Source organism: Pholis gunnellus (assembly GCF_910591455.1).
Source record: "Pholis gunnellus genome assembly, chromosome: 19".
NCBI lineage: Eukaryota > Metazoa > Chordata > Actinopteri > Perciformes > Pholidae > Pholis > Pholis gunnellus.
The window spans coordinates 12,502,511-12,515,075 of NC_136546.1; the positions used below are offsets into that span (position 1 = coordinate 12,502,511).

Below are 12,565 nucleotides of genomic sequence, written 5' to 3' on the forward strand. Positions count from 1 at the left end.
TTGCATTGTGTGCTGTTACATCCCGCGGTTCCTATTTTGTGTGTCTGTGTGCCTGTGTTCATTCACATAACTACGGTGAGAGTTGTTTTCGCTGACGAAGCTAATGTGTCCCTCCCAGCTGCTGAAACATCAGGAGCGTGTGGCAGAGAATCGGGAGAGGCAGGTGAATCTGAGGAAGGACTTGGCGGAGATGCAGGAATGGATGACCCAGGTCGATGAGGAGTTTCTCATGAGGGACTTTGAGTACAAGAGTCCAGAGGAGCTGGAAACATCGCTGGAGGAGATGAAGGTGGGAGGGGAGGCTCGGTTATAACATAGTAGGAAACATGTTGATTCCCTGATTTTCACAGTGCTTTATTGGAGTGTGTCGGTCTAAGTGTCTTCTTCTGTTACTGTCGCCGTTGTCCTCTGACCTCTCGCGCAGAGGGCCAAAGAGGATGTGCTGCAGAAGGAGGTGAAGGTGAAGATCCTGAAGGACAGCATCAACATGCTGGTGTCCAGAACATCGCCCCCTGGCGGAGGCGGTGCAGAGGAGCTGACCTCTGAGCTGGAGGGGGTTCTCGTTAACTACCAAAAGCTCTGTGACCGCTTTAAGAGCAAGTGTCACACTCTGGAGGTAAAGTGTGTGGGTGTGATGTCCTTCTGATGTGATTCTTTTCATTGTGGATTTCAGTTGGCTTTTAGTGTGTTTTTCCAGTATAAATACTCCTCTAACACATTAATCACGTGAAAATATGAATAAAATCTTAATTTTATGCATGAATGTCCCAATTTTGGCCAGCAACTTGCAACAGAATTGGAATGACATGTTTGTTTACGCGATGTGTCATTTCTCTGGCTCCTTTTTGTTAATTTTCATGCAAAGAACAAGAGCAGCTGGAAGGGCACTGGTTCTGGTATTACGAGCTAATCTGTGAGTGTAATGTCATAGTTTAAGGCTGTTTCTGATTATCATCCCCCAGACTGCAGGGAAAAAGGTCAAACACGTCACTGAGCTGTGCTTATGTTCATATATAGTCTTTGCCTGAAGTCCCATTAGTCACTGTTCTCTCTTTGTCCGTTGTTCTTTGCTGCTTAATTGAGTAAACTAAGTATTTTTCATATTGCTCTTCAAGATTGTAAGCGAGGGCATGCTTATTACAGCTGTGGCTTTGTAGTCACAGTTTTCTTCTGGGCGTGCACAGCGTTGTATAAATGTTTCTGACTGAGTGTTTATGTGTAGGAGGTTTGGTCCTGCTGGATGGAGTTGCTTCAGTACCTGGATATGGAGCAGACCTGGCTCAACACGCTGGGGGAGAAGGTCCAAGCTACTGAGAACTTACCAGAGAGCACTGAGGCCGTGAATGAAGCTCTGGAGGTACAAATATAAACAGTAATCTACATCATTTCAGACACAACTTGTGTGCGTGTGCAAAATTTGACATACTTTAAAAATGCTGAATTACTTTTGGAAAACACTTTTTTTTTAAATTTCTCTACGGCTACGGGCCCATCAACAGAAAGTGAGCAAGATGTCTGATAACTTCTTTGATCTTACTTATTGTGGAAAGAAGTTATGAATATAATATTTAAATAATGAATCATATAGTTGGACCAGCCATCCATCTTTTGAATTTGTTTAGATTTGCATTTATTCTATATTCCTGCGCCTCCATTATATTTGAGAGAAGCTGCTGCTCGATCTACCTGGGGATTTAGTCGGCTGAGATAAAATCTCCTCGCCAACCAACAAGCCATTTAATATTCTAACTCTGTTAATGACCTCATTGACTTTGTCTTCCAAATTTCTTCTGCTCTGTCTTGCTACGTTGCTATATCTGTAGACTTGCTAGCGGCATGACTGTCAAACTCACTTTAATCACAGTGCTGCTTCTGTAACATCGCATAGTGATGAAGGAAATTGAAGACCCTTGAAGACAGTGTTTACCCCTCTCCTCTTCGTCCTCATGTGTTTTGGCTGTTTTTTCTCTCTCTCTCTCTCTCTCTCTCTCTCTCTCTCTTTCTCCATTCTAAACCTCTCTTTCTCATCCCTCACCCCTCCCAGTTCCCAAATCAGACTCACCCCTCTGGAGGGGGGCTTTCTCTCTTTCTCTCTCTCTCTCTCTCTCTCTCTCTCTCTGTGTTCATTACCTCCGGGAAGGAAAAGCACATTTAATGACCCCACGTAAACAATGACTGTGGAATCCAAACATGTGTCGTCACTCGACAAGCTTCTCTCTCACTTGTCTCTCATTTCTTGTTCAGTTATCATCTTTTTTTTCTCCTTTTGCCTCCATCTGACTCACCCAAGGCTGCAATTTCTGCATCTGCACTCCATCTATTTGGCAGTAAATCAGTCTTTTACACAAATCTTCTCTTTTTTTCTTGTTTCTGTGGCAAATCTTTGGAACCGTGAAGCAGTTCAACTTTCTTGATCTTCGTCGCAGCTTTATCAAAGGACTATTTTATTTGATCACTTCCTCACGCCCTCACTTCCATTGCTTCCCTCTTGGCTTGATTTTTACGATTATTTGCTCATAACTTTACCCCCTTCTCCATCTCGTCATTCACCACCAGGGTTTGGAGAGTGCGCTTCGCCACCCCGGGGATAACCGGACCCAAATCAGAGAGCTGGGTCAGACGCTGATAGACGGGGGCATACTGGACGAACTCATTAGTGAAAAACTAGAGGCCTTCAATTCCCGTTACGAGCAACTCAACCACCAGGTCAGGACCTTGGCTTTGTGTGGAAACAAATGTGGGATGTGCGTTTGTAGAAAGAAGGCATCCATTATATGTTTTGTTTGGATTTCGTTTTCAGTAAATTCAGACGTATGCATTTTATTTTACTGTATTGAAATATATCCTTTGCAGATATGCAACTGTGTAATTTTTGCCAAACATCCATGGGTTGTTCGAAGGAAATTGTCAATTTGATGTACTCTTTGCATTATTTAGACTCAAATACAATAATATTTTTTTTATTTCAAATGGGTGGTCATGTTCCTGAGTATAATCGTTAATATATGAATATATCGACTTATATTCAGCCTTTTCCCTCTACCTTTTTTTAAGACATGAATTTCCCCATAATTGCTTGAAATTGTGCAATATTGACATCCTTGACTGTGAAATATTCAAACACGTGGCTTAAATACGTGTCCCCTTCCAGGCGGTCAACAGGCAGATCAGCCTTGAGCAGCAGCTGCAGACTCTGAAGGAGAACGAACAGGCGCTCCAAACACTGCAGGAGTCTCTGAGCCAGCTGGACCACACACTCACGTCCTACCTCACCGACCGCATCGACGCCATCCAGCTCACACAGGAGGCACAGGTACCGTACGCGTGTGCGTTACACACTCGCACACAGTTACCAGGCAAGACGGGAAACTCAAGGAAGTATCCAAACATGATGAATCTTACTTCAGACGGAATCATCTCACTTGTCTGAAGGCCCTCCCTTCACCTAGAGGCCCATGGGATAGTAGTAAAATATTAATAAATAGTGTTAGTATAATATACACACAAAACGCATCAGGTTGTCCACAGATGCTTTAGGAAAACGAAGAAATATATTTCATTCTTTGATCCCAACAGCATCAGTAAGAGGGCTGTCTGTATGAGTGCACATATACTCGCATACACTCATGGTGTTTGTGTTTGTTGTCCTTCAGACCATCGGGGCAGAGATCGCAGCCCACGAGGTGACAGTGGAGGAGATGAGGAAGAGGAACGTGGCCAACTTGCCTCCCACCACCACTGATGGCAAAGCCGCTCGAGGCGGGACCATGCTGGACCAGCTACAGGTAACGCTGACTTCTACTGGAGAATATCAGGAACTGCAGGAAGTCGTGTCAGACTGGTATGCTATGAATGCCTTCATGTTTAAAGCTGTTTAACTTTACCAATCTCTCCCTTAACGCACTGTAGAGGAAACTGAGAGAGATCTCCACAAAGTACCAGCTGTTCCAGAAGCCAGCTAACTTTGAGCAGCGCATGTTGGACTGTAAGAGGGTCCTGGACGGCGCCCAGGCTGAGCTTCACATTCTGGATGTCAGGGACGTGGACCCGGAACAACTCCAGTCCCACCTCGGCGGTTGCATGGTGAGCGCTACAACTTTCTCGCTCTCTCTTACAAGCAAAGCACAAATGGTTTATTCATTGCAGATTGTGTGAACTGTGCCGTGTGCCCATTCAAGAATACATGAATCTGCCAGCCGAGCTACCTATTTATGCAGACGCATAAACTCTTATCTCACCCTCACTCATAGGCTCATTTTCCTTTTTTTTTGAATTGTAGAAACTATACAAGTTGTTGAGTGAGGTGAAGCTGGAGGTGGAGACGGTAATTAAAACAGGTCGACAGATTGTGCAGAAACAGCAGACGGAGAACCCCAAGTCCATGGACGAACAGCTCACGGCTCTCAAACTGCTCTACAATGACCTGGGGGCACAGGTAACTTATTGTTACATCATTCTCCTTGTTCTGACTGCGGCTCATGTTGGATTATGCGTAATATTCAATATTTCTTGGACCAATTTAAGGCACCTTTTGTTTTCCTTCTCTTCACAGGTAACGGAGGGCAAGCAGGACCTGGAAAAGGCTTTGTCTCTGTCTCAAAAGTTCCAAAAAGAGAGCGCCGCCCTGGAGGAGTGGCTGACCACCAATGAGGCCCAGCTCCAGCAGAAGAACAGCTGTGGAGACATGCCAGCTGACATTGATGCGGAGATCGCATGGGCTAATGTGAGCAAACAGTCCAAACATTTCATCAAATCTCTTCAGCAGGAGCAAAGAAGTGTTTCTGCTTCTGGCCAGTAGGTGGAGCATAGGGACAGTAAGATGTTCCTGCAAATGCAAATCTCTCTCTATTTAGCACCGGAGATATAGAAAGAGGGCGACTGTGGGGCTGTTGAGAGTGCTTCTGTGTTAACAAAGCGTTCATCCCCCATTTTCTCTCTCTCTGAGAGCCCGATTCAGTGAAAAGGACAACAGTATTAGTGAAGAAGTGAAGCAGTATGCATTTTAAATGAGTCACCGGTTCACAGTACAGTACATGAAAATGTGTAGAAAGATTCTTCAAATTTACCTTTTTGTTCTCCAGATGCCCTTGTCTTCAGCATAAACACATGTTTTCAACTTTTAAAATATAAATGCGGTTGAAAAATATGAATATTGACCCGATTCATGCCTTAGTTTTGGTGTGCATTACAGCGTGTGTCTGTCTTTGCTGTACAATAACTCCCAACAACAGCTGGCTGATAAGACAAATCATGTATTGAAAGATGGAGGTCATCACATAATTACTGTATATTGAATTGTATGTGTGTGTCCCTCCTTCAGGGCCTGCTGAAGGAGTCGGAGTGTCGTAAGGTGGAGCTGTCCAGCTTGATGGAGACCAGTGCTGGTCTGCAGACTCTGGTGGAGGGCAGCGAGGCTCCGTTGGAGAACAAACTCTGTGGCCTCAATGAAGCCTGGGGCCGTGTCCGCACCTGGACCGAGGACTGGCTTAGTGCTGTGCTGGTGAGTGCAAATATTTTATACAGCAAGGCTTAATAAATAATGCTGTGTTCTTTATTTTATGTTCTCTGAGTAAGTTGAAACTCCCACCTGCTTTTTTTTATAGTTTTATGCTTAAACTATATTTTTATTTGCCATCATTCGCAAATGAACAAAGGCTACTCTTGGGAGAATAAATATATTTCTATTTCTTAGCTTATTTTTGTGGGTAACGAGAATTCTTCCATCAATTATGACTGCACGTATAATACATATCCAATGTGCTAGAATAATTAAAGTTTTGGTTTTGAAGTTTATTCAATTTTAAAGTAGTTTATTTTCCAACCTTGGAAGATAAATTAAGGCATTACAAGGTTATTTCTTTATGACCCAAATAAACGATTCCTCATTATGCTGTCTAAGTCGAGTGAAGAAATAAACTTAAAAATCAAAAACAAAACAAAGACATGCAAATCACCTCTTCAAGTGCAAATCATTAAAAGGTAACGGAGCCCTCAGAGAATCTTTCAAATGTCTTTGTTTTAGATGAAGTAGTAAATGGTGAAAACACAGAGAGACCTTTAGCAGTGATTAATGTGCTTATTGTGATTATGATTGAATGGAAACATTGAGCCCTTGTTTTATATTGTACGGGAGCAGAGTCACCAGAATGAAGTGGAAATCTTTGATGAGAACTTGGCTCATATCAGCACCTGGCTCTACCAGACCGAGATCCACCTGGACGAGGCTGAGCGGCTCGCCCCGACAGAGAGAGAGAAGGTGGTCACGGTAAGACGGGAAGCGTTCACATTGTGTGTGAGAGAGAGAAGCATCACGATCAATAAAGGGAGAATGACCCTAAAGTGAGGATACAGCACACCCGGTACATAGAAGACAGTTACTAGTCTGTCCTTTTCCATATTATCATCGCAAAGTTATTAGATTATACGTCTGAAAATATGTAAGAATTGGCAGAGCTTATACCTTGACAAGCAGTATCGAACAGTAGTTTAGAATTGCTTCATGTAAATGACTTTCTCTGGCAAGGACAATCAAGAAAATCCCCTCCTCTTACCTTAGACGTTTTAATGCGTTTCTTCATGAAAGGAGTAGCAAGGTTACGATCAATCATTTCTAAATGTAAAATTTTGGATTGTCCACTGTTACAACAGAAATGTTCTAGGCTTGGTCAAGATAGGCATTTTCCAAGAAGCACACATATTTGGACATTTTCTTTTGTGCAGTTCTTAATAAAAATAGCCAACTTCACTAAATGGAATAAAAAAAGAGAGTAAAAGCGAGTTGGTACAAGAGAGAGGTTTGTTGAAGCGAGGGAAAGAACACAGTGAGGAAAGAGAGTCTTTCACGGTAGCGTCAAATAATTTATCTTCCAGTTATATTAAATTCGTAACCCTTCCCTTCCTCTCTCCATGTCATGAAGGTCGCCACTAAATATCAGCTGGTGCATGGCCCTGCTAACCTTAATCAGTACATGCCGTGCTAAGCTCTTTGTTCTGCACCAAGGCTACCCCTGTCTCAGAGAATGACCGATAGCATAAAGTGATTTGAGTCTGCGGTCTGTCCGCAGAGCATGCTGGAGGAGCTGGAGGACATCAGTCTGCGCGTGGACAATGTGAGGGACCAGGCCATCATCCTGATGACCAGCAGGGGGCCCGCCTGCCGCGATGTGGTGGAGCCGAAACTGTCTGATCTCAACTGCAACTTCGACAAAGTCTCCCAACACATCAAAACTGCCAAGGTACGAAAGCGCTGTATGTTACCTAAAGTCACTGCATAAAGCAAGCCAATGTTGTGTAACGCATTCACTAATGAACAATACAGTGTCAAATGTAATCCTGCTAAACCGAAAAAGGTTTAACTGTGCAATAGAAAGCATGTGTCATAGCCTGTACAGTCACTTCATCTGTTCCTTGTCTTTTTTTTGCATTCAGATGATGACATGTCTGCAATCAGGTGGCGTTGAGTTGAACCAGCCGGTACCTCAGCAGGTACAGAGATTTCATCCAAACTACATACAGCTGCCAAGCCTTTCAGAGACAACACTGCAAGGCTCTATTTGGAGTCGGCGTATGATCACAAATTATACCGCGGCTGAAACAAACCGACGCATGCAGTCAGGTAGTTCCATGTATTTTACTTGTTTTGACTTGAGGTCTGTTTGGGGTCATCAGGTCATTCACAGCCAGGGGATCCGAAAAGAGAGTCAGAGTCGGACTCAGGTCTCCAGTGAGGTGATGGAGCTTCAGGCAGAGCTCCAGGACACCCTGAGGGCTCTGCAGCAGCAGCGTGACCCGACAATCATCCTGGATGACGACGAGGTAAACAAGGTCCCCTTTAAATGTCGTCCTATTGTCGCGTTCTTATTTTGTTTCCTAAAATTCTCAAAGAAACAGAACTTTGAATAATGACGATTCGTAATGATGGTCATATCATGCGATATGTACTCATTCACAAGGCACGAGCAGCCAAGTAGTAATTGCTTTGTTAAAATGTTGCTGATAGGGAAAAGGGCACTCTATCTATTGTCTGGCCAATATTTTTTATGAAGGCGAGCCATCTCTAACAATTTCCCACAGACATTTGAAACCACGCACAGAAAATTGCCCCAGGTTGCCTATTATTCTCTTTCCGGAGTTCTATGGGATTTTCTATGAGGATCATGCCAGGCTACAGGCTATTTAAAGCTGCCACCTGATAAAACGCGCTTTGATTGGGCATTTCAAGGCCTAACAAGTCTGGAATTCACTCTGTGTTATCAAGGTTTATGACGTAAAACACACTGCCTGAACAGACCCGAACAGTGCAAAGCAAGGTCGTTGTCCCAGTCGGGAAGCTCTTAGTGTGTTTTCAAACAGTATTTTCCCCGAGAAGCGCCTGCATCGTCTCCACTCTGATGAGCAAAGGAGCAACTAGCAGCTGATGTCAGTTTCTGGTGTGTAGGTTGTTACTTATGATAACTGAATCGATGGCTTTAAGATGTGTAGAGGATTGCTGTAGTTTACTAAAAAGAATCTCTGCAATTAAGTTGGATTTGAATTGCTTGAACTCTTCATTTGACCTGTCTCTCTCTCTCTCTCTGCACCAGATGGATGAGGAGAAAGCCAGCGTGGAAGACTTGTTAAGAAGAGGAGACGAACTGCTACAGCAAACTTCAGACGAAGGCCAGAGGGAGGAGTTTAGGCTCCTACTGCTCCGGCTGCAGAGTCAATATTCTGCTCACAGGGTGAGATGCATATCAAATATGTTGTGTCTTCCTTAAACCAGGTTTATATGGGAATGTTTTTTTTTTATCTAGGAAAATGTAGCTCTCTATCTTATTGTGTTTGCACTGTTGCGGTTTACTCACTGTGTGTGTGTGTGTGTGTGTGTGTGTGTGTGTGTGTGTGTGTGTTTGCCTGCTTTAGGAGTTGAGGGTGCTACGAATCAGGCAGGCCGAAGTATCTGTGGAGTCGTCTACTCTCATCTTCACAGACCCGATAAGAGCCGAAGTGAGGGATCCACACATGGATAAGCACACGGTCTGTACACAGACACTATCTAGGATGTTCCTTTTAATGGCCGAGCTGTGTGTTGTGCTTGATTGTATTGACTGTAGCGTGAGCTTAGCATACTGTGACCATGCGGTGTTATCAGGTGGCACAATATGCGTTCATACAGATTTTGCTTCTCTCACTGCTCTGTGTTTTTCTCATCTTCGGTGTAGGAGATGTCTTCAGTGGAGCGTAGCAGAGCTCCCCCACTGAGGCCCTCCGACTACCTGTTGGACATCAACAAAGTGCTCCTTGCCATGGCCGACAACGAGTTGCTTCTGAACTCCTCTGAGCTCAGCGGCGGGCTCTACGAAGACTTCTCCAGCCAGGAGGACACACTGAGGGTGGGTCATTGTAAACGTCACAAAAAGTGATCTGATATTGTGTTGTTTTAGCTTCTGTTTAACAGTTTTCACAAAGTTAATCAAGAAAATAAGCAGAAAAGGGAAAGTTAATGGACATTTTGTAGTAGAAATAGAGGAAATCATTTACTTTAAAGCACTTGCTCTGCACCTTCTGGGGAGAGCTTTAGAAAACAAAGTGTTCTGGTATCAACCATTCAGATATATGGGGACACTGTGCCGTCTCTTTTCCTTTATCTTGCATTTGTCTTTTTGTAGAATATCAAAGAGAATCTCGAGCGTGTTGGTGAGCAGGTCACAGGGATCCACGAGCGACAGCCCGATGCCGTCCGGGATGCTTCCCCCGCTGAGGTTGCCCAGATCGGAGACGGCCTCACACAGCTCAACGCCAAGTGGGACCGCATCAACCGCATGTACAACCACCGCATGGGGTGCGTGCGCCAACTTCACACACAAACCTGTACAACAGATCACACTGTACACGCACTCGCGACTAGATATAAGGTGGCGAATCAAACTCGGAAGAAGTTTTCCGCAGAAAAGGTGCGACTTGGGAGACGAGAACAAGCTGCGGTTTTTCAAATGTGAATTTGTGTGTCAGGAAATGTGGTCGAAGCTGCAGGGACACTAAATGCCAGCTGTCCGCTAGTCGGGAGACAGCAGGAACAGATAAAGAGATAGACCAAGGCACACTATCAAGCTCGCTACACACACACACACACTGACCTTGATTACTATCAACACAATTCCTCGGGCATAAACAATCTCATGCCTATTCACATTTTCACTCACTCATTCACTTACTGACACACACACACACACACACACACACACACTGGGTGACCTTGACTACTATCAACACAATTCCTTTGGCGTAAACAGAGTACTGTGCAAATGCTAGAATTAACGAGTAAGCTAATTCTGAAGAGTGCACACAAATGCTAAAGCACTCTGTCTGCAATCGCAATAACCTTTGGGCGTAATTAAAAACCAAAAGAATTGAGTGTATTTTGTGAAATTGCTCATCCAAAACTGATTTCCTCACATTGTCTCTCTCATCAGATTTGTTGTGCTCCGAGCGGGGCTGTAAGAGGAAATAGCCCTCATGCAGACCATCAATGAGATAAAGATCTGTTCTTTATACTCGGCATTTTAAGTAATCGGTCCGTCTATGCTGATTTATTCAATAGCTCCCAGTGTGGAGATTTTCATAGTGTCCTATGTAAATGTTTAACATGTCAACCAATGTTTGCAATATGTTTAGCATTTATTTGTTGAGATTTCCTGAAAGGGACAGTGTGTAGCATTCCGGGGGATCCATATTTAGAATTGGAATTTGCTCTTAAAGTAGTGTAATTATGGTGAAGATGGCCTCTGAGCCCAGCCTTACACACTAACCCTTTGTTTGTCAGATTCCCTCTTACATATTTCCATTATAGATGTATGGAACGGGTGAAGTTAGTTTTTTTATTCCCCCAATATCAGTCCTTCCACTTTTTTTAAGTTTACCTTACACACATTCTTTACAATTTTTGAATGTAAATCATACTGAAGAAAGACCTGGTGTGTGTGTGTGTGTGTGTGTGTGTGTGTGTGTGTGTTTCCTTGTTCTGCTGCAGGAGTTTTGACCGTGCTGTAGAGGAGTGGAGGCAGTTCCACTGTGACATGAATGACCTGAACCTGTGGCTGACCGATACAGAGACACTGCTGTCAGAGAGCGTTGGCCCTGATGGACAGCTGGACCTGAACTGTGCCCGACAACACCAAGAGGTCAGTGGAGAGTGATGGAGCTCGTGAATGTCTGAATATGTGTTTTGTGAATAAGTGTGTTTGTGACTGAATTTACATGTATACTGGTGTGTTTTACATGCTTTTGACATTAGCATTTTGTCTCACCACCACAAAGACCTGCGTCTCACTAAGTGCAGAGTATTATATGTTCTTACATATTTTTTGTCATTATACAAAACTTTCATGGTATTCCACCTTTGTCATGATCACACTAATAAGTCAAATATAGACTCAGACTATCCCATACAGTATGCTTACAAGCTTAAAGCAAGATTATTACCTTCCCAGGGTGCACTAGTAAAATGTTTGAAATACAAGCAGGCAGATGTTTGGAAATGTTAGACCTGAGATAATTGCATTTTGTTCCACTCGCGGGAAAATAGGTGCAATACTGTACCCGATAAACAAACACACCGCACAGCCACTTGTTCGTTATGCAGAGCGAGACAGCGAGAGGTGAACTGAAAAGTACGACGAGAAGGGGCCTCTAATTTGGTTTGAAAGCGCTAATTTCATTTCCAAGTGTTAGACTGAGGTTCTCCGAAGCTGCTGCGTTATCGCTGACGGCGCTATCGCCATCAACACCTTTATCGGTGTGATTTGCAAAGTCCGAGCTACGCTCCATCTCCCCTTTTACATGTTTTCACAGTCTCAGAGATTGATGCGAGGGATCAAGTGGATGGGACTTGAGAGATCAATTAGCTGACTCGCGCCTTTAGCGGTCTTCCCAATCGCTCACCCTGCTTTAGGGGTCTGTCTTGGCAAGTTAAATCTCTCTTGGTGGAAGTAGAGATTTCGCAGCTTAAATCTTGATGTGCCACAAATCATGCCTCTGTGTCAATCAGAGATTCGCTTGGAGAGACGGACTTGAGCCGGGGGATTTGGACCTGAGTGAATCGGCTTATGCTGTTTGATTGATCCCCGATACAACCTTTTTTTTTTTGTGCTCATGCTCTCTTTCTTTCTTTCTTTTTATACGTGTTTTAGGAGCTGGAGGAAGGTCTTGTCAGCCACCAGCCCGTCCTGGCTGAGCTGACCCGCACCGGGGAGCAGATAATTGGGCAGCTGTCATCCCCTGACGGATCTCTGCTCGAGGAGAAGCTAGACAGCCTCGGTCAGCGCTGGAGAGCTGTCAACCGCCATGCCCTTGAGAGACAGCGCAGGTAATGTATACTTGGGAAAACACACAGGATGTTACTTCTCCTGTGGATCAACAATATTATATAAGAGGATTTGGTCAAATGTGGATTTTGACACATACGATAAATATCATTGACTATATAAGATTTGGTTTTACAGTATAATGTAGCAAAGAGGTCCCTCTCCATCACCGACGGTCTTTGTTTCTTTATCAGCGTTTGACAGGTTAACATTATCAGTGTGGC

The 12,565-nt window shown here is 43.9% G+C and overlaps 1 protein-coding gene across 2 annotated transcripts in view; it reads left to right on the plus strand.

Annotated features, from left to right (window-relative positions):
• Window positions 1–12,565, plus strand: part of utrn (utrophin) — a 162,094-nt gene that overhangs the window by 38,741 nt on the left and 110,788 nt on the right. For both annotated transcript variants that reach the window (XM_079180292.1, XM_079180293.1), the window contains exons 26-45: window positions 119–289; window positions 425–616; window positions 1,223–1,357; window positions 2,557–2,706; window positions 3,152–3,313; window positions 3,654–3,785; window positions 3,910–4,083; window positions 4,280–4,435; window positions 4,553–4,723; window positions 5,321–5,500; window positions 6,137–6,265; window positions 7,065–7,235; window positions 7,429–7,485; window positions 7,669–7,815; window positions 8,583–8,720; window positions 8,902–9,015; window positions 9,201–9,371; window positions 9,648–9,820; window positions 11,009–11,159; window positions 12,168–12,343. In XM_079180292.1, coding sequence (XP_079036418.1) covers window positions 119–289; window positions 425–616; window positions 1,223–1,357; window positions 2,557–2,706; window positions 3,152–3,313; window positions 3,654–3,785; window positions 3,910–4,083; window positions 4,280–4,435; window positions 4,553–4,723; window positions 5,321–5,500; window positions 6,137–6,265; window positions 7,065–7,235; window positions 7,429–7,485; window positions 7,669–7,815; window positions 8,583–8,720; window positions 8,902–9,015; window positions 9,201–9,371; window positions 9,648–9,820; window positions 11,009–11,159; window positions 12,168–12,343 — 3,050 coding nt within the window. The remainder of the gene's footprint in view (window positions 1–118; window positions 290–424; window positions 617–1,222; window positions 1,358–2,556; window positions 2,707–3,151; window positions 3,314–3,653; window positions 3,786–3,909; window positions 4,084–4,279; window positions 4,436–4,552; window positions 4,724–5,320; window positions 5,501–6,136; window positions 6,266–7,064; window positions 7,236–7,428; window positions 7,486–7,668; window positions 7,816–8,582; window positions 8,721–8,901; window positions 9,016–9,200; window positions 9,372–9,647; window positions 9,821–11,008; window positions 11,160–12,167; window positions 12,344–12,565) is intronic.